General features: G+C 40.8%; 1 protein-coding gene across 5 annotated transcripts in view; it reads left to right on the top strand.

The window, feature by feature from the left end:
- The window catches only part of nbeal2 (neurobeachin-like 2), a 239,977-nt gene that overhangs the window by 154,795 nt on the left and 63,180 nt on the right, over positions 1-22,002 (top strand). For all 5 annotated transcript variants that reach the window (XM_087986597.1, XM_087986596.1, XM_087986593.1 and 2 more), the window contains 7 exons: positions 4,525-4,675; positions 7,419-7,577; positions 9,402-9,561; positions 11,093-11,181; positions 14,110-14,838; positions 20,172-20,350; positions 20,982-21,141. In XM_087986597.1, coding sequence (XP_087842723.1) covers positions 4,525-4,675; positions 7,419-7,577; positions 9,402-9,561; positions 11,093-11,181; positions 14,110-14,838; positions 20,172-20,350; positions 20,982-21,141 — 1,627 coding nt within the window. The remainder of the gene's footprint in view (positions 1-4,524; positions 4,676-7,418; positions 7,578-9,401; positions 9,562-11,092; positions 11,182-14,109; positions 14,839-20,171; positions 20,351-20,981; positions 21,142-22,002) is intronic.

Raw genomic sequence — 22,002 nt, 5'->3', positions numbered from 1 at the left:
ACCCCCTTCCCCAGATAATCTCTCCAACATTGTCCTGTACAGGGCAAAGGTGGAACCTGTCAAAAAGTTGTGTGTGTGCCCTACTTTGAGACTTTGTGTCTGCTCAGAAACAAACCCTGATACAGAGAGAGGGAGCAAGGCAGGCAGACGGAGGAAAAAGGTAACTTCAGAAAACTCCGAGGCCCAGAGGAGAGACATTGAATCAATTAACTGAATAATCAGTTACCTGAATGAAATACTGCCCATCCATCTTGTTCTGATAATCGAGGTCCCTCTGTATACTGTGTCAAAAAACATGCCCCTTTGACCATTCTTAGTGAATATCATGATGAATGGGTTCAACCAGGCAAGATAAATTATTTTGATTGAGAGCAAGGTCATGGATGTTGTCAATCCCTACTGCATTTCCCATGCTAACACCCTGAACAATCAGAGTACACTTGTCTGGTCTGTTTTTTCATCTAACTAAGACTAACAGTTGTACAGTTCCTGCTGCATCTCCATCTGGTCCAACCGATCAGATTTTTTGATTGATGCTGTATAAATTGGTGCTCTCTTTCAGAGTTTGGTTTCTTGCATGAATCCTGATGAGGGCAAATCGTAATGAAGTTTTGCTTTTGTCTTTTGTTAGCAATGTTTACTTTGTATACTATTCAGCAGTTAGTGGTGGATAATAACTAGGCTGAGTAAGGAGTGTTCAAAGGGGTATTGAAATTCCAAATAAAAGGAACCATAGTGAGAGACAGATAATTCACATAAAAGCTAATTCAAAAGTTTGTCTTAATTATATAAGTAGTTCAAGGATAGTAAAGGGAGGACTTGGGCTGCGTGGGAACCAAAACATGGCTTTGGGCATGGAGGCAGAATTCATGGATGAGCTATGAAATGAATTATTTCCACTTGTCTTTACCAAGGAGGTGGATGCTGTGGAGGTCATGGTGAAAGAGAACATAATTCATTCACTTGAAGACATTTAAAAGTGATGAGGATTTATTGGATATGATTGTATTTCAAGTTAATAGGGTATCATGACCAGATAAGATGCATCCAAGAATACTGAAGGAAGTGAGAGAATGGAAATTGCAGAGCACTGACCATCATTTTACAGACATTTTTAGACTCCGGGGTTGTGCTAAATGTCTGAAGAAATTGCAAATGTTACTCTCTTGTTCAAAAGTGGTGTAAAGATAAACTCTCGGCAAATATCCATCAGTTTAACCTTGGTGGTGAGAGACGTCTCAAAACAATAATTTGGGATAAAATGAACAGTCACTTGGGCAATCATCCTAACTCAGGAAAATTGACTTGGGGTTGTTGAGATCCAATAATGTTTAACTGACTTGCTGTTTTTGTTTTAATGATGTAACTGAGAGGGTTGGCAACGGTAATGTTGATGTGGTATCCAGAGACTTTCAAAGAACATTTGATAAAGTACCGGACAATAGACTTGTGAGCCAAGTCAGAAGGTGGAATAAAAGGGTATTGTGGATACAAAATTAACTACATAACAGGAAACCAAGAATGAAGAGACAACCTAAAATAAGGAGAAGCACTCCATGCCCTCAGATCTCACCCTGACTTTGTAATTAAGCCTGCTGACAAGGGTGGTGCTGTTGTTATCTGACAAACTGACCTTTACATTGCAGAGGCTGAGTGCAAGCTCCCAGATTCCTCCTTGTATCTTCCCCTGGACTATGACCCTCCCCATGGCACATAAGGATATTGATTCCACTATGTTCACCAACCTCATTTTAATGTCGTGATCTCCCACCACTATGACCACCACTGCCTCTAAGCTCATAGGCTCCCAAACCCATACAGTTTGCTTTTATCTCCTTCCCAAATTCCACAAACAAAAATACCCAGGCAGACCCATTGTTTCTGCCTGCTCCTGCTCCACAGAACTCATCTCTTCCCACTTCGAATCATTATCATCTCCCCTTGTCCAGTCCCTTCTCACTGACATCTGCGATTCCTCTGACACTTTGTCAGTTTCAGAATTTCCCATTTGTGGGCTCCAGCAGCTTCCTTTTTACTGTGGGCATGCAATTCCTTGACATGTCCACCCCCCCCCCCCCTCCCAATCAGGATGGTTTTAGGGCTCTCCGCTCCTTCCTGAAACAAAGGCCTGAACCAATCCTATCCACCACCATCCTCTTCCACTTGGCCAAACTCATCCTCACTCTAAACACTCTCACACTCTTTTAACTCCTTTTACTTTCTTCAGGTGGGTACTTGCATGGGCCCTAGTTATGCCTGTCTCTTTGTGGTGTATTTTGAATTTTCAGTCCTCTTCCTGCCCCCAGCTGCATCTGTGTGTTTCTCTCTCGCGCTCGCTCTCTCGCGCTCGCTCTCTCGCGCTCGCTCTCTCGCGCTCGCTCTCTCTCCATTCCGCTCTCACCTTCACTGGTCCATCTCACTCCTCCCATCCCTTCCTCACTATCACTTCCAGTGACAAGCTGGCCACCAATATCCACTACAAATCCACCAACTCCCACAATTACTTGACTATACATTCTCACACCCTACTTCCTTTAAGACACTATTCCATTCTCCCAGTTTCTCCATCTCCATCGCATCTGTTCTGATGATGTCAACTTTGACAAGTGGGCCTTCGAAATAGCCACCTTCTTCTTCAACCAAGGATTCTCCAGCAGTGGTTGACAGGCCCCTCAGCTGGGACTGACCCATCTCCTGCACTTCAGCCCTCACCCACTCTCTCTACTCCCACAACAACGATGGGGTAGCCCCTTGTCCTCATCCATCCCACCAGTATCCATATCCAGAGGATCATTAGCTACCATTTCCCCTCCCCTCTCTTGTTCCCTGGCCAGCATCTCAGTATCAGGTTTGCTGCTGTACTCCAGTGAAGCTCAATGCAAGCTGGAAGAATAGCACCTCATCTTCTGTTGGGGATCTCTACACCTTCTGGACTCAAATTAAGTTCAACAGTTTTGGGGCTTGAAGCACCTTTTCCCAGGTCCTTACCCCAATTCACATACACCAGGCCTTGTTATCACATGGTCTGCTATTATAACTGTTAGCCATTAACAGTCCCCATTAGCAGCTATTCATTCTCCAAGGCTGACCATTATCCATTCCTTTAATTGTCCAACTGTTCTCCGCCTTTGGACTCAATCTTCACCTACATTTACTCCTTACCCCCCCCCCCCCCCCCATGTTCTGCATAAAAAACAACTTTTTCCTAGTTACCATCAGTTCTGAAGAAAGGTCACTGGACCCGAAACATTAACTCTGATTTCTCTCTGCAGATGCTGCTGGACCTGCTGAGATATTCCAGCAATTTATGTTTTTGTTTCTGATTTCCAGTATCTACAATTTTTTTCTTTTTTTTTAAAGAACTAAAATAATGGTTATAAATCTAATGATGTGAAACAGCAGTGATCTGAACTTCAATGACTTTTGCACATTTAAAGTGGTAAGATAGGTTGAGAGCATGATTAATAAAACTTCGAGCATCCTCTGCTTTAGTACTAGGGACAGCGAGGACAACAGCCATGTAGTTCATGTTAACCACATCTAACACACAGTTTCAAACTCAGCTGGAGTATCCCGTCATGTTCTAGACAACACTCTTTTGGAAGGATGTGGTGACATTCAATTCGGATAAAGAAAGATTCAAGAGAATGATTGAGTGCTTAGAAACCTCATTTATAAAGATATATAGGAGAATAGGCTAGATTAGATTCCCTCCAGTATGGAAACCGGCCCTTTGGCCCAACAAGTCCACACTGACCCTCCGAAGAGTATCCCACCTAGACTCATTGCCCTACCCTACATTTACCCTTAACTAATGCACCTAATACTATGGGCAATTTAGCATAGCCAATTCACCTGACCTGCACAACTTTGGATTATGGAATGAAATTGGAGCGCTCGGAGGAAACCCATGCAGACACTGAGAGAATGTGCAAACTCCACACAGACAGTTACCCGAGGCTGGAAATGAACTTGGGTCCCTGCCGCTGTGAGGTGAGCAATGCGAACCACTGAGCCATCTCTCTCATTGAAGAAGTGAAGATCGCAAGGAACTTGGATAGAGATACTTATAATGATGAGAGTTCTGGACAGAATAGTTTGATAGAAACCATTCCCGTTGATGAAAGAATTGAGAATCACAGGAAATAGAGTTAAGGTAATTGGCAAAAGAGGATTTATGGTGATATGGGGAGAAACGCTTTCCTATCCTCTGAATGTTTAGTGCACATTCAGTCAAGATATTTAAGAGGAAAATGGAATCTTACCATAAAAGAATGAACGTACAGGGCTGTGGAATGAAAGTGGAAGAATAATGTTAGTTGAATAGTTTCTTCAAAGAACCAGTACAGACACAATATGTCAAAGGACCTCCTTTTTGCTGTAACAATTCTGTGAAATACATTTACTGCTGGTCATCAGGACATTTAATGGAAGCAAGCTACTAAACGTCGAGCTGAACATGCCATAATTTGATGAATGGAGCAGCTTCACAACCATTTTCATTATCTGTTCCTTTCTTCTCAGCCCACAGAAGGATAACCGGACCACTGCTGATGTTAAAACTGTGCAACTGTCACTCTTCACCCTGGTGAAGGAATTTATCACCAAAGTAATTACAGCTGAGGAGTTGCACTGCATCATCTCTTACATGGCAACAATCAGTGATGATGATCAGGTAAAATTGGTGCAAATGTAATTGAGAATTCATACGTGTGGGCCCCATGGTAAATCAACTCATTCACAGTATTGAAACCAGACTGATGTACAAACAGTTTGTCCCTTCCCCAACATCCATTTGCAATTTATCTTTTTGCTTATTGTTTTATGCTCAAACTCAACTAGGTGAACTTATAGTTCCCTATTAAATTGAATACAGAGCTCAGCTTGTGCAAATAAGTTCTATTCTACTGAACAAAGAGACCTTGGAGTGAAGGTTCATAGCTCCTTGAAAGTGGAGTCACAGGTAGATAGGATAGTGAAGAAGGCGTTTGGTATGCTTTCTTTTATTGGTCAGAGTATTGAGTACAGGAGTTGGGAAGTCATGCTGCGGCTGTACAGGACATTGGTTCGGCCACTGTTGGAATATTGTGTGCAATTCTGGTCTCCTTCCTATCAGAAAGATGTTGTGAAATTTGAAAGGGTTCAGAAAAGATTTGCAAGGATGTTGCCAGGGTTGGAGGATCTGAGCTACAGGGAGAGGCTGAACAGGCTGGGGCTGTTTTCCCTGGAGCATTGGAGGCTGAGGGGTGACCTTATAGAGGTTTACAAAATTATGAGGGGCATGGACAGGGTAAATAGACAGTTTTTTTTCCCTGCGGTCGGGGAGTCCAGGGCGAGAGGTTTAGGGTGTGAGGGGAAAGATATAAAAGAGACCGAAGTGGCAACGTTTTCATGCAGAGGGTGGTACGTGTATGGAATGAGCTGCCAGAGGATGTGGTGGAGGCTGAGACAATTGTAACATTTAAGAGGCATTTGGATGGGTATATGAATAGGAAGGGTTTGTGGAGATATGGGCTGGGTGCTGGCAGGTGGGACTAGATTGGGTTGGGATATCTGGTCAGCGTGGACAGGTTGGACCGAAGGGTCTGTTTCCATGCTGTACATCTGACTCTAGTATGTCCTTTCCAAAATCAACAAAATTTTCTTATCACAGCATTTCCCATTCAAACCTTTGCTTTGCCAGGACCTATAAGTTGTCTTAACAATAATTTACATTTTCATTACGTCTTAAATATTGAAAAAAATCTCTAGTACTTCATGAGAAATTAAAAGAAAAAAGGTCAGCCAAACCCAAACAGAGATTTTAGGATTAGAGATTTTAGCCAAGCAGATAATTTTAAAGAATGTTCTGAAAGATGGAGAAGTAAATGCTTTCATTTGGAATTCATGAATATGATGGCTGAGATGGTTGAAAGCATTATATAAGGACAATGGACAAAGGATATAAAGGTGCTGCATAAGAGACCAGAGTCGAGGAATTAGCATTTCCTGAAAGGGTTGTATGGCTGTAAGTGCTTGCAGAGAATGAGGGATTCAACACACATGGTGAGAACTTTAAATTTGAGGACTTGATGGGATCAGGTATTTGTAATATCTTTGGAGGGCAGATTAAAATCATGTGTGACACACAGAGAATCAACACAAACTTCAGCTGGTTTACCCATTGAGATATATAATTATACTAATAGCTACAACAGTGTCAACACAGCAAGTAGTTGGGAAATGCATAGCTTCAGTGCCATCAGGTTACGGGAAACAAAGCTTTGCCATCTGACATTGATCCTATAAATTTCTAAAATCAGGATTTAATATCACTATCTATGACTTGCCTAATATTTAAAGTGTTGCTAGGGTCCTGTAATGTGGGCCAAAGCTTAAAATTTTTTAAATGAAACAAAATAAAGGGTTTATTCCCTTTCTAAAGTCCTATATACTCTTGTTAAAACAGAAATGAGTCCAATAGTTTGAATTTATGGAACAAAGAGCTAATTAATAAAATCCAGCTGGTGAGTAAGTGAATATAGAATATTTTTCATGCAATAAGTGATGTCAAGTGGGTCAACACTGCAGCCATTTTACTTTCCGAATGATCCCACAATCTGATTATGAATGATTGAGTGACAAGATAATCGGTTATTTTTGGTGATGTTTGATAAAAATCAACAGAACTCGAAGCTGTTTGGCAAGCAGTGGAAAACAGCCTGTTTCCCACCTGCTGTCTTAGATTAGGTGGCTGAAGTTCTCATTGGAAATAGACAAGGACCTCAACACTGTATTACCCATTTGGTGCAATTTTGGATTGTTAAATATGCTCCCACAATCCTGCCTTAGTTCATTGTTGAAAGCTGATGAAACTTAAGTGCCATGTTGCGTTTGGAAGATCAGTTTTTGCGGCCAGGATGAGCAATCTAGATTTTTCTGCCATTTCAAAAACAAAACTATATTCACTTGCTCACCAGCTGAATTCTCTCTGGCCTTACCCACTCCTGTGACCTTGATTAGTTTGATCACCTCTTCATGGTCAAGAAGAATTTCTGCCTTCTGTTATTAAAACTGGAAACACCACGTAGCAGCTTACCTGTAAAATTGAAATGATCCTGAACATGAAAATATCATAATTGCTGCACCATTTATTATACAATCATACATCAAAATCACCCAAGGGATTTTCATTTTAATATTACATCTCCAACAGTGCAGCATTCACTTAGTAATATGTCCCCTTGAATTATATATTCAAGTTCGAGGTTGGGATTTGAACTCTCACCTTCTGACTTATAGATAAGAGAATGACTACTGAGCTGAGTTTAACATTTACTAGGGATTGCAAATGCTTTGGATCAACTGTGTTCTGTGGTCTGATGATGATGTAACTCTTCTTGTTTTACCCTAGAGGATAAAAGTTTTGTGTTTTTCAGCTTTGTGGTATTCTGGACATCTTGCTCAGTCTGTTAAAGGGAGGTCCTTCCAGAGACCAGCTCTTTACCTTGCTGTTTGAGCCTGGCAATGTGGAAGTGTTTTACTCATTGATCCTACAGAAGAGGTATTCTGATGAAGTGCGTGAGAAGATCTTTAGGGTGAGTTGGTCCTGGGCACATATGTGTACCTTGGCAACATAGGAGTTGTGAGAAGAAAAGACTGGGGTCCCATGAGTTAATCTTCTGTCATGCTGGCAGTCACATATGACAATAGAATTGTTGACTAATCAATTTCTGTTAGTCTACCACAGATATGAGTGAGACTTGAGGAAATTCTGAAAATTCGAGGAAAAACACACTCCTCCTGAACATGCTATACTTAGCATGTGTCAAAAAAGGATCCTGTAGCCTGATGGCTACAGAATTAAATACAAAGTAAGACACTGACACAATCCATTCAGCATAGCTAATGTCACCAATTCTGATAAAAGGTCATCGACCAGAAACGTTCATGCCTTTTTTCCCTTTGAACTGCTGAATGTTTCCAATATTTTCTGCTAATATTTCAGATTGACTTCATTTACAATAGTTTCTTTGTGTTTTATTTTATTATTTGTGCAAGGAGTAATTCTAATCCTATAGACCACTTTTATTCCCATAGCTCCTTAATCCTTCTCAATCCATTTAAAATTAATGCTGGGTTTATAGCTCATGAGTTTAAACCCCACCATGTCAAACTGTGAAATTGAACTGAATACATTTGTTAATTTATGGACAACACAAGGAAAGCATGATGGCCGTTAAAAAAATGCCCAGCTGGATTACTGACATTTTGGAGAAGGGAATCAGCCACCCTGAGTTCTCAGAATGTGCAAACTCCACACAGACAGTCACCCGAGGCTGGAATTGAACCTGGGACCCTGCTGCTGTGAGGCAGCAGTACTAACCACTGAGCCACCGTGCCACCCCTAACTATCCAAGGAAGACCCATAGCAAAAACTTGACATCCTGAACAGACAATTGGTCCCTAGATTGAGAATGCAGATTTAGTCTGCAGGTCAATGGGCACATACGGCAGGACAACTCATGACGTAGTGGAACCTAGAGTGCAAGCTTTGTTTACTATTGTTCCCTTTCCCGCTACTGCTTTATTTCATCATTTAGATGTTACCCAAGGCATGGCACAGCTTAATGGGCAAGTTGTTGCCATTTTGAATGATTTTAGCCAATGTTTCACGGTCCTTATTGTCAATGCCACTTTGTGTCTTTGCAGCATTTCTTTGTCCTCCCCTGGAACACGAGCCATTTGAATTGAGCCAAAGGACATGGTGGTGGAGGCACCATGTCCAGTCCATCAAAGCTGGTCTTGCAGGAGTTTTACTCTACATTAGTGTCCCATTGCACACTATCTCGTTTACATTTTGGGAGGCTATTTTTCAGTCTTCCGGGGTAGAAGTGACTACTATAAGAAGGATGGGTTGCACTTGAATTGGAAGGGGAACAGTATCCTGCAAGGAGTTTCAAAATGTTAATTCTGTTTTTCTCTCTCCATGTATGCTGCAAATCTCTTGAATTTCTCCAACATTTTCTATTTTGTTTCAGATTTCAAGTACCCACAGTATTTTGCTCTTAACACCAGGTTCCCTGTTAGGCTGACTCAATAAATTTATGCTGCATTTAAAAGTGTAATAAACCTTAGTATTAAAATCTAATGATCTCATAAAACTTATACTTGTAACACTATGTGCTGATTTAGAAACTTTGGGGACGTAACGTAATCTTGAATAGTAACACAAAACAAGTAATTGAGACAGCAATCTATTTTAAAATTCCAAACGGGTCAAATTGGTCTCAAAATGTTAACTCTGTTTCTGTCTTCATTAATGATGCCAGACCTACCAAGGTTTTCCAGTACTTTGAGTTTATATTTTGTAATTCCTTTGGATTGAAAGGATTTGTCATCTGCTTTGTTTTTATGACTAGCTCATGTACAAGATGTTGAAGTATGACAAAGTTCACGAGAGATGCAAACTGCGACTGAAGCTGAAAGATATTGGCTACCAAGGTCTGACCTCCTTCCTGAATGAATTTCCTGCCTCAATGTCACTCATTCGGTGCTTGTCAGAGCAGGTGCTGTGCTCAGGTAAGTATCTAATGTTGCTTCAATCCCACGTCACAGTATAAAGGTACGCGGCAAGCCATTTGGGACTGAGCGAATGAGAGCCTGTGGAACTTTCTACCACAGTGTATTTGAGGCCAAAACATTGTATAATTTCAAGAAAGAGTTGGATATAGCAATTGAGGAAGAAAGTGTCCAAAGATAGGGAGGAAAGCAGGAACAGGTTATTGGGTTTGATGATCAGCCATGATCATAATGAACGGGCCAGTTGGCCTTTTCCCACTCCTATTTTCTCAGCTTTGATCCCTAATTGACCTTGAGAAGGTGATTGTGAGCTGCCATCTTGTACCATTGCAGTCCAGATGGGATAGATAGTGGTGTTTGGATGCATGTTTTCAGGATTTTAATTCAGAGATATTGAAGGAGCAGCAATATACTTCAAGGTCAGGTTGGGAGAAGCTTTGAGGGAAGTTTGCAGGTAATTGTCTTCCCATGCAAAAGCTGCCTTTGTCCTTAAGTGGTTAAGGTTGGAAGGTATCCTCCAAGGAGCCTTGGTGAGTTGCTGCAGTGCATCTTGTAGATGGTGCACACTACCGCTACTGTGTGTTGGTAGTGGAGTGAGTGAAGGTTGAAGGGGTTGGGTGGTTGCCAGTTAAACAGGCAGCTTTTGTCCTGGATGGTGTTGAGCTTTTTCAGTATTAATAGAGCTGCACACTACCAGGCAATTGGAGAGAATTGCATGGCACTTTTGTAGATAGTATACAGATATAGGGCATACAAGAGTTGACTTTGACGTCAAGGATTTCGTTATTTCTGATGTGCTGTTATAGCCATTGTATTTACATGGTGAATGCAATTCAGTTTCTGGTTAACGGTGGTTCCTATTATGTTGGTAGTGGGGAATGCAGAAATGTTAATACCATTGAATGCCAAAGAGAAAGTTTGATTCTCATTTGTTGGGTATTGTCATTGCCTGTCACTTACATGATTAAATGTTATTTTACACTTATCGGCCCAAGCCTAAATGTTATTCATTTTCCTTTTTATATTTGCCTAACATCACTTGAAGGTGGTAATTCTTTCCCAGACTTCCAATTGCATCTATTTCCCAGATTCACAAAAATAATACCAGTGATTAATGAATTAATTGAGGACAGTTTATGTAAACTTGGTTTGTATTGCCTTCTGCATTAGGAGATTGAAAATTATCTGATCGGTGCGTTTAAATGTTAAAATGATTTGACATGAACTGTATAGACAGTAAAATAGTTTCCAAAGTAGATTCACTCTTTTAATAGAAGAAATTCAGCAAATTTGTGTACAAACAGCAACGGGATAATGGTCAAGTGGTTTGTTGTCAGTTATGTGAGGTGAGGTAAATGTTATCCAACAATACAGGCAGAACTCCCCTGCTCCTCTTCAATTCGAGCTGTTGGGATCTTTTACATTAACCTGGAAGGACAGACTCGGTTTAATGTTTCATCAGAAGATGATTTTCACTGTTAGTTTTCCTTTTCTTTCTTTTTAATGATGGCTTCACTTCTCTTTTTTTAAGATCCTGTTCCAAATTACAAGGACCTGATTGCCGTAGTTTATTTATCTCACAAAGCAGACCTAACTGTGCGGCTGGACGTTTGTCGAAAGGCAAGTGACGTGAGACAACTAACGTCCGTGATTACTGTCTAGCTTCGTGTGGAATGTTAAAATCTATCATTGGTTATGCATATGGCTGGCATACACCTGTCTAGATAACAGACTGTACATCATACACAGTTGTATTTTTACATTTAAATGGTTGTTATGCTCAATAAGTGTGTTCATGTTTACTTATGTATCGGTCATAGTGGTTATAGCAGTGCTCAGGTTGATGGTCCAAGCCTCACCATCGAAAAACATGCTCTGGCACTAAATTGCTTCATGTGCCATTCCAATAGGAGTCATAGGACAATAATCAGGCTTGAGGACACAAACTTATCTCATTCTACTTAACCTAAAATTTCCAGATCTAACATTCCTAACATTATCCCAAGGTGAATCACCTTTTAAAGATACAGTTCATTAACCCAACAGAGTCTAGCAAGGATCAAGATCCCTGTCTCTAATAATTGTCAACAAAGGAAACAAAGCTCCTGGATAAGTGGTTGCATTTAAGAGAAAATTGTTGAAAACTAAGTGGGATTTGTTGGGGGAATGGGAAGGATATATTATTAATTATAAATAAAACTTTGAATATAGTTGGAAGAGAATCATTTTCCTGAAGCCTTTCATCTAATACTTAACAAATGCAAGAATGGCAAGTTTCAAGCATCACAATAATTTTATGCTACTGGGCAAAAGCAGGCTAATTGGTTAGCAAGTCAACTTCGATTGGTCAAAGCTTTGCAGTAAAGAAATTATGGGGAATTATCAAGTCTCCAGTGATCATGAAGTGGATATTTTATTTGTTAATTCTCAAAATGTATTTAATCTTTAATGAATGGATTAGACAAGGTTAAAATAACAACGTAACATATTCAAGGAGTTTGTTCTTATTATTTTAGTTTAGCTGGCAATGTTGACTTTTATTGCCTATCCGTAATTAAATTGTCTGCTTGACCTCTAACGGACATTAAGACTAAAACACAAAGTCTGGATAGGGTCTGAAGGATTCTGAACTACGCATTGGGTATTGAACACAATTTGGCAACTTGCATGTTCACTTTCTATTGAGTAGTTTGGCAGGAAGAACAGCAAAGCAGCATATTATTTAAATGGAGAGAGATTGCAGAACCTGGTGGTACAGAGGAATCTTGGTGTGCTGGTAAATGAATCATACAAGTTATTGGAAAGGCACATGGAATATTGTGGTTTATTGCAAGAGGGAATTAAATATAAAGGTAAGGATATTCTGCTGATTGTATAGGGTATCACTGAGACTACAACTGGAATACTGTCTACACATTTGGTGTCTTTATTTAAGACCTGTTTTATAAATGCATTAGACACAGTTGAGATGAGGTTCACCCAAATAATATCCGGATGGGGAGGTTGGTTATCACAGGTTGGACAGGTTAGGCCTGTATCAATTGGAATTTAAATTTCAAGATGATAAAATTCTGAGTGGACTTGACAGGGTAGATGCTGAAAGAATATTTCCTTTGTGGGAGGGTCTAGAACCATGTGGCACAGTATTTAAAAATAAGGGGTCACACATTTTAAGACTGGGATGACTATCATTTTTTTTTTCTTCTCTGCGAGGCTTGAGAGTCTTTGGAACTTTCTTCCCCAGACAGCGATGGAGGCAGAATTGCTAAAAATTTGGAAAGCAGGCATAGATAAACTCTTGACTAACAGTGGAGTCAAAGATTATCAAAGTTTGGTGGAAATGTGGACTAGTGGCCATGATCAGATCAGCCATGATCTTATTGATGATAGAGCAGGCTCAAAAGGGGTCAAATGTCCTCCATCTGTTCCTAATTCATATATTCATGTGCAAAGGATTGAGAGAATCCAACTGCATTAGAGTAAATAATAGTGCAGAAATAAGAAGGAACAGATTAGGAAGTACATAGCAACTTAAACTGGGTTTTAAGTGCACATGTGTTAATGCTATGTTTGTAGATAACTAAAAGTGGTGGAACCCCAAACAATAATTCAATAACTTTCAAGCAGGAAAAGAATCAATACTTGAAAAGGAAAAATTTGCCACACTGTGAGGAAACAGTAGGGAATGGACTATTTGAATAACTTTCAAGTATCAGTCCAAGTTATTGAGTTTTATGATTCCTTCTGTGCTATATCATTTGTAAAGTCTTAAGATTGCAATGATGGGATGAGCAATGAAGAAGTTGGGTTTGAATGGAAGAATGTAATTCTTGAAATGGAGATGTTTGTGGACCATAGTTGGCACAAGTTGGTAACCACAATTCTAATGGGCTGCTTTCTCAATGCCATATCATTATACAATCATCCTCAAATGATCATGGGACTCAAACGTACATGTTGAGCTGCACCGCTCTTACCGAGACAAGTTTCCTCATAGTCACCATAGATCAGTGGAGCTGGAAAAGATTTCAATAGAAGGAATTATCTTGAGGTTAATTGACAATTGCAAAATGAGGAATTATATTGATATGATTTGAGAGTGCAATTTGAGGGCCAGGGAGACATTTGTAGCACTAGTTGAATTTTTTTGAAGGAGCAAGTATAATAAAAACAAAACTGCTGGCAAAACTCAGGTCTGGCAGCATTTTTGGAAAGAGAAAGTGTTAATGTATTGAGATCAATATGACTCAGTTAAATGACAGTCAAGCTTAACTCTGTTTCTCTCTTCATAGATGCTGCCACGCCTGTTGAGTTCATCCAGCACTGTTTTTATTTCTAGCCTCTGCAGTATTTTGGTTTAATTTGAAGGGATATGTGTTGCTTGAATAAATGATCAACATCAATGATGGGGAAATGCGAAGTTGGAAGTTCATGCTGACTTTTTATGTGATTCCATATGAAAGGATTTGTAGGGCTGACTGGCCTTTTCTTTTAAAAGGTCTTTGCTATCTGTTTATTTGATAGTCTAAACTATCAATTTTCTTCCAGCTGTTCCATCTGATTTACTCTCAGCAAGACATTGTTCGTCAGTTGGCAAAACAGGCTGGATGGCAGGACAATTTTACCAAGCTCTACGTCAAAGAGTCATATGAATCTCGAGAGGCCAGTCTATCAAGTTCATTTACTAACTACTCCATTGACTTACTTAAGAACTCAGATCAGAGCCAAGACTTCACCCAAGAACAAGACAAAGAGTTGATCAATCGCATGAGTAGTCAATCAGACTTCCAGGACTCTGAAGTCTTTCTCCCTTTCAATATGGACCTCAATGAAGGCTTTTCAAAAGGACAACCCGACCATTCCATGCTTGGTCTTTTTCCCTCCAGTGAGATGCAGTCCTACGATTCCTTGATCAAGTCATTTGATTCCATGGACCACACAAGTAACTCTTCGACCAATACCATAGACATTCCAGGCTCAGGTGAAGCCATCCCTTCTGATCCTTCTGAAGATGCTTTCTACCAGCCCCTGTCACCTTTTGCACAACCTTCCTTTGACTTGGGAACAGAAATGGGAAGCACCAGTTCCTTTACCACTGTGGAGAGTGGAAATTTGACTCCAGTCAGCACATCAGAAACACCATCTCCTCTTGAGAATTTCAAACCTTTCCCAGGAATTCGTACATGGAAAAGCTCCAGTCTCTCCAATGTCCTCGATGACTCTAGCTACCAAGAGAATCTCCCCAGTGACGATGCTTCTAATACCAGCAACCCACAGGTATTGAAATCCTTCTTAGTTTCATAATTTTTCTGCACCTTGCTTTTAGTCAAGTTACCACATCTCAGAAAGGATATGATAGTTTTAAAGGGGCGTAATGCATATTAAACAAATATTAATATTCTTAGCAAAGGTTGAAAGGCTGTCCTTTGTCAGTAATCATCTTTGTGTCCCTGAAAATCAGATCTGAAGATCTGCAACAAAATCTTTTAGAAACTTGTGGAAATAAATGAGAGTGTGTAGGAAAATTGAAATTATATTTCACATCGAACTTTAATAATTTTATGAAGCCTTTTTTAATAGTCCTGAGCATGTTCTCGACTCATTTTAAATGAGATTCGTTTAACATTATCTTATAAAGTCAAAATTTGAACAGGTTTGACTGATGTACCTTAAAATAGTTTGTTTGTTGTTACCCTTAACGTCCTCACCTCGAGGCAGAAGCACAATCTGGTGCACAGAACCAACCTGGTTGCCTTCATTTCTCACCATAAGATCAACCATAAATGTTGTTGTTCAACCTGACCTAGAGGAACATTCAAGTTGAGGCCAATCTCCTCCTCAGTGAATGTCCATGTACCTTTCACTTTCCTCATTCTAATATTCAGATCAATCAGGTAGCAACATAACTGTATACATTGGCTGCCATCCATCTAGGCATCACTGTAGATCCTTTCAATTACTTCCCTGAAGATATCTTTATCAACAATTACTCATGTATCACATACAAAACCACCAAACTTCCATTGTTTTTTTTAATGTCCAGTGAGAAGATTTGAGTCTTTTCTGCATGTCTGGTGATCAAAACCACACATGGCATTCAAATTTTAAATCTGATCGTTACGTCTTTGTCAAGTCATGCAAGATCTGACTAACTGTTATGAGTAAATTGCCTTCTTCAGATAAGAAGGAAGTTTAAGCCCATTCCCTCTTCATCTTCATCTTTTTCATCTTGGACAGCGTGGTGGCTCAGTGGATTTGATTCCAGCATTGGATGACTGTATGGAGTTTCCATTTTCTCCCTGTGTCTGCGTGGGTTTCCTTTAGGTGGTGTGGGTTCCTCTGACTTTCCAAAGATATGCAACTTAAGTGGATTGGCCATGGTAAATTTAGGGTTACAGGGTTGGGTAGGATGCCCTTTGAAGAGTTGGTGCAGACTAGATGGGCTAAATGGCCTCTTTCTGCACTGTAGGGAGTCTATGATTCTAGCTCAAAGAATTGTGCCTCCATCTGCTGCTCCCTCCCCTACTAAACCCCGTTGCTGAAACAATCACCAATGTTTTCATACTTGCAGAATTTAAAACTACACTTGCGCCACATCTAAAAATTTCAGATCATCCTAGATTCTTTTTCTCCCCATAATCCGAGCCTGTAGCAAGTGCCACTTAACAATCGATTCTGACTTTAATGACCTATGTTGGCTCTGAGTCTCCAGGGTTTCATCCCTTTGCTTCATGTTTCACCCTTCCTTAACTTTTGTAACTTTATCCAGACCAACAATCGCCACTACCTCCGTTAAATCTCACCACCACCCAGTTCTTCCTCCACCTCTAGTCTCTCAATCTGGAATCATCTCTTCATTCCCTTCCTCCTTCCTTCTGACCAAAATTTAAATCATTTTTCCTGACATCTTTTTTCTTTTTTGGCTCAATGTCTGTTTTTGATTTTACTTCTGTGAAGATTATTGGAGTTTTTGAACACCCAAGGCACTTGTACATTATCTGCAAATTATTGTTGCAGTAGTAACAACTCAGGCAGTAATGGATAGAACTGAAGTCAAGTCATTGAACATTGTCTTTTTATCAGAGACATAGATTACCACTTTGTGCACTTCTTCCAATTTGCTATAGGTTCAATCTGTTCACACATAACTAAGCACAAGATGATTCCCCATTCTAAAGCCCACCATTTGAATATCTCCACCTTTTAACATTCAATAAATATTCAGAGGACATATCTGAAGGCTTCCTGATAGCAAAATGATTTCACCCATGTGAAAGGTGGGACCTGTACATGAAGGACGGGTTGTACCTGAACTGGAAAGGGACCAACGTCCTGGGTAGAAAGTTTGCTCGAGTTGTTCAGGAGGGTTTAAACTAGTATGGCAGGGGGGTGGGAACCGGAGCTATATACTGGTGGTGAGAGTTGATGGAGATGAGGCAATAGCAAGAGGTAGCGCAGCCAGTGGGAAGGAATTTCCTGGGAAAGAACCAAGGGATTGGTTAAAGTGTGTTTGCTTTAATGAAAGGAGAATCAGGAATAAAAGTGATGAGCTTAGAGCATGGATCAGTACCTGGTGCTATGATGTTGTGGCCATAACAGAGACATGGGTTTGTCAGGGGCAGGAATGGTTGCTGGATGTTCCAGGGTTTAGAACATTTAAGAAGAATAGGGAGGGGGGAGAAAAGAGGAAGGGGTGTAGCACTGCTAATCAGAGAGGGTATCACAGCTAAAGAAGTTACCAATGTCGAGAAGGGTCTGCCTACTGAGTCAGTATGGGTGCAAATTAGGAACAGTAAGGGAGCAGTCACCTCATTTGGGGTTTACCACAGGCCCCCCCAATAGCAGCAGGGAGATTGAAGAAAGCACAGGTTGGCAGATTTTGGAAAAGTATGAATGTAGTAGAGTTGTTGTAATGGATGACTTTAACTTTCCCAATATTGATTGGAACCTCCTTCGAGCAGATGGTTTGGAAGGAGCTGTTTTTGTAAGGTGTGTTCAGGAGCATTTCCTAACTCAGTACGTTGACAGGCCGACGAGGGGAGAGGCCATTTTGTACTTGGTGTTCGGCAATGAGTCGGATCAGACCTTGCGGTGGGAGAGCATTTTGGTGATAGTGACCACAACTGCTTCACATTCTACATATGATTTGGAGATGCTGGTGTTGGACTGGGGTGTACAAAGTTAAAAATCTCACAACACCAGGTTATAGTCCAACAGGTTTAATTGGAAGCACACTAGCTTTCGGAGCGACGCTCCTTCATCAGGTGATTGTGATGAATCACCTGATGAAGGAGCGTCGCTCCGAAAACTAGTGTCCTTCCAATTAAACCTGTTGGACTATAACCTGGTGTTGTGTGATTTTTAACATTCTACATAGCTATGGAGAAGGAGAGAAGCAGGCACAATGGGAGGATATTTAATTGGGGAAAAGGAAACAATGATACTATCAGACGTGAGTTGGGAAGCATGGACTGGGAGCAATTGTTCCATCGAAAGGGCACTATAGACATGTGGAGACTGTTTAAGGAACAATTGTTGCGAGTGATGCACAAATGTGTTCCTCTGAGACAGGCAAGAAGGGTTAAGGTAAAGGAACCTTGGATGACGAGAGTGGAGGAACTTCTCGTCAAAAGAAAGAAGGCAGCTTGCGTAAGGTGGAGGAAGCAAGGGTCTTGCTCAGCTCTAGAGGAATACAGGCAGATGAGGAAGGAGCTCAAAAATCGTCTGAGGAGAGCCAGGAGGGGGCACAAAAAAGGCTTGGCAGGAAGGATTAGGGAGAATCCAAAGGCATTTTACACGTATGTGAGGAATAAGAGAATGATCAAAGAAAGAGTAGGGCCGATCAGGGATAGCATAGGGAACTTGTGTATAGAGTCTGGGGAGGTAGGGGAAGCCCTAAATGAGCTTTTTGCTTCTGTCTTTACTAAAGAAAAGGACCTTGTAGTGAATGAAACCATTGAGAAGCAGGTAAGCATGCTGGAGCAGATAGAGATTGAGGAAGCTGATATGCTGAACATTTTGATAAACATTAAGATTGACAAGTCACCAGAGCCAGACCAGATTTGTCCTCGGCTGCTTTGGGAAGCGATAAATGTGATTGCTTCGCCGCTTGCGAAGATCTTTACATCCTCGCTCTCCACCGGAGTCTTACCTGAGGACTGGAGGGAGGCAAATGTAATTCCTCTCTTCAAGTAAGGAAATAGGGAAATCCCTGGCAATTACAGACCAGTCAGTCTCATGTCTGTCGTCTGCAAGGTGTTAAAAAGGATTCTGAGGGATAGGATTTATGACCATCTGGAAGAGCATGGCTTGATTAAAGGCAGTCAGCACAGCTTTGTGAGGGGCAGGTCATGCCTCACAAATCTTATTGAGTTCTTTGAGGATGTTACTAGACAAGTTGATGAGGGTCGAGTGGTGGATGTGGTGTATATGAACTTCAGTCAGGCATTTGATAACGTTCCCCATGGTAGGCTTGTTCAGAAGGTCAGGAGGAATGGGATGCAGGAAAATTTAGCTGTCTGGATACAGAATTGGCTGGTCGACAGAAGACAGCGAGTGGGAGTAGAAGGAAAATATTCTGCCTGGAAGTCAGTGGTGAGTGATGTTCCACAGGGCACTGTTCTTGGGCCTCTACTCTTAGTAATTTTTGTTAATGACTTGGATGAGGAGATTGAAGAATGGGTTAGCAAGTTTGCAGACGACACAAAGGTTGGAGGTGTCATTGACAGTGTAGAGGACTGTTGTAGGCTGCAGCTGGACATTGACAGGATGCAGAGATGGGCTGAGAGGTGGCAGATGGAGTTCAACCTGGATAAATGCGAGGTAATGCATTTTGGAAGGTCGAACTTGAAAGTTGAGTACGGGATTAAAGACAGGATTCTTGGCAGTGTGGAGGAACAGAGGGGATCTTGGTATGCAGGTACATAGATCCCTTAAAATCGCCACCCAGGTGGATAGGGTTGTTAAGAAAACATCTGGTGTTTTGGCTTTCATTAACAGGGGGATTGAGTTTAAGAGCCGTGAGATCTTGTTGCAGCTCTATAAAACTTTGGTTAGACCGCACTTGGAATATTGTGTCCAGTTCTGGTCGCCCTATTATAGGAAAGATGTGGATGCTTTGGAAAGGGTTCAGAGGAGGTTTACCAGGATGCAGCCTGGAATAGAGGGCTTATCTAATGAAGAGAGGTTGACTGAGCTTGGACTTTTTTCATTGGAAAAAAGGAAGAAAGAGAGGGGCCTAATTGAGGTGTACAAGATAATGAGAGGCATAGATAGAGTTGATAGCCAGAGACTTTTTCCCAGGGCAGCAATTGTTAACACGAGGGGTCATAGTTTTAAGCTGTTTGGCAGAAAGTATAGAGGGGATTTCAGAGGCAGGTTCTTTACGCAGAGAGTTGTGAGAGCATGGAATGCGTTGCCAGCGGCAGTTGTGGAAGCGAGGTCATTGGGGATATTTAAGAGACTGCTGGACATGCATATGGTCACAGAAATTTGAGGGTTCATACATTAGGTTTACCTTACATGAGGATCAATGGTCGGCACAACATCGTGGGCTGAACGGCCTGTTCTATGCTGTACTGTTCTATGTTCTATGTGTTTTTATTTCCTAGCAAACACCAGAAGAGGAACTTTGCAACTTGCTAACAAATATCATCTTCTCTGTAATATGGAGAGGGGTAGAGGGCTCTGAAGATGCAGCGTGGAAAGAGCGAGGGCAAATCTTTTCTGTCCTGACAAAACTTGGGACTGCCTGTGAGCTGGTACGCCCACCTGATGAAATCAAGAGAAGGTTGGTGTCACATCAGAAAACATACAATAAAATGTAAGAAGGAAAAAGAGAGTAGAGTGACACGTTCAAAGGATTACATCTTTGTCAGGTGAAGCAGCTAACCCATTTAATACTCTAGCATGAAGCTTCTTTTTCTATCCCCAATGGAGAGTGCTGAACAATATGTGAAGTCCATCTCAATCAGGATATATAGTTGGTGAGGAAGATAAAGAACAAAGTTGTATTTATATCACAACTTACATAGTTCTGAGATTCCCAAAGTACTCTGCAGCTTATTGTCAAATAGCAATTCCAACAAGCAAAGACAAAGTGAAGGTTTGATGATCTGTTAGTAATATTGATTAAGGCATGAATATTGACCAGGTCTCTGGGAGAAATGGGTTTTCATACAATGACAACATGAGAGTAGAACTCATTGAGCAAGGGTGACACTTTGGGTTCGATTATTACTCACCAAACCCTTTTATTTACATAGATTGAAATTAAGCTCTTTGTGTTTAAAGCAGCTTCAAAGTAAAAAGGAATATGGTGGAATTGGAATGGTAGAAAGTGGCAGAATAATTGAGAAGATAGCTGTAGTCAGTCATCAAATTTGCATCACTATTGTTTTGTTTTTGTTTTTGAATTACAGCCTACTGGAAATGATGTTGGAGTCTGCATTCTCTGACATTAAGGACTCTACAAGCACTGCATTAGCAAGCCATATCCAAAACATCCTGAAGCTGCTCCGACTGCTTCAGGACTTCCTCTTTTCAGAAGGGCAAAACAATCAAGTGCTATGGAGTGAAAAGGTAATCAGTGGACGGGGATGGGTGGGTGGAGGGAGTCAATCGAGCTGAAAGAGGTGCACTGGTGGGTAGGCACATTGTATGGTGGAATTCTTAAGCCTTCCAGACCAAAATGCCCCAAGTTCCATTACTACCTTTGATAAGTCAACTTAGATTGGCTGTATGGCATATGAAATGAAATGTAGTAATTATCATTACTGTGTCAATATCCAAGTGGGACTCTCAACATATAAGCTATAACACCTCAATAAGGCCCAACACCATGCAGTTGGGGAAGGAAAGTATTCAAACGTTACTAGTGCTACCTTCATCATGGGTATAGATATATTTTAAAAAACTAGCCCAGTTCAGAATATAGCGGACCTTGATTCCACTTTAATTCTTGCTCTCTCACTTTTCTTGTCAAATAAGTGTCATTTGATATTGAGTCTAGATTAGAATAATGCTGGAAAGGCACAGCAGTTCAGACAGCATCCAAGGAGCAGTAAAATCGACGTTTTGGGCAAAAACCCTTCAGGAATTCCTGATGAAGGGCTTTTGCCCGAAATGTCAATTTTACTGCTCCTCGGATGCTGCCTGAACTGCTGTGCTTTTCCAGCACTAATCTAATCTAGACTCTGGTTTCCAGCATCTGCAGTCATTGTTTTTACCTCATTTGATATTGAGTCAAGACAGGAGAGGGCTGGTCTGTAATGCCTCCACCATTCAAAATAATCACTTACAATTGTGATTATTATAATAGGGGAATTGATGTGTTGTATTGTGATGTAAGGTGTGTGACTTATTTAAGTAGCTTTTAATATTGAGAGTGCATTTTGAACTAGTGACACATAGGTATTGGTCTGTGCATATGAGGAATATTTA

This window comes from Chiloscyllium plagiosum, unplaced genomic scaffold, assembly GCF_037043375.1.
Source record: "Chiloscyllium plagiosum isolate Xiang-an unplaced genomic scaffold, Cpla_swu_hap1 HiC_scaffold_4, whole genome shotgun sequence".
NCBI classification, from domain to species: Eukaryota; Metazoa; Chordata; class Chondrichthyes; order Orectolobiformes; family Hemiscylliidae; genus Chiloscyllium; species Chiloscyllium plagiosum.
Note: the sequence above shows the minus strand (reverse complement) of the source record. Positions and strands in the feature narration are given on the sequence as shown.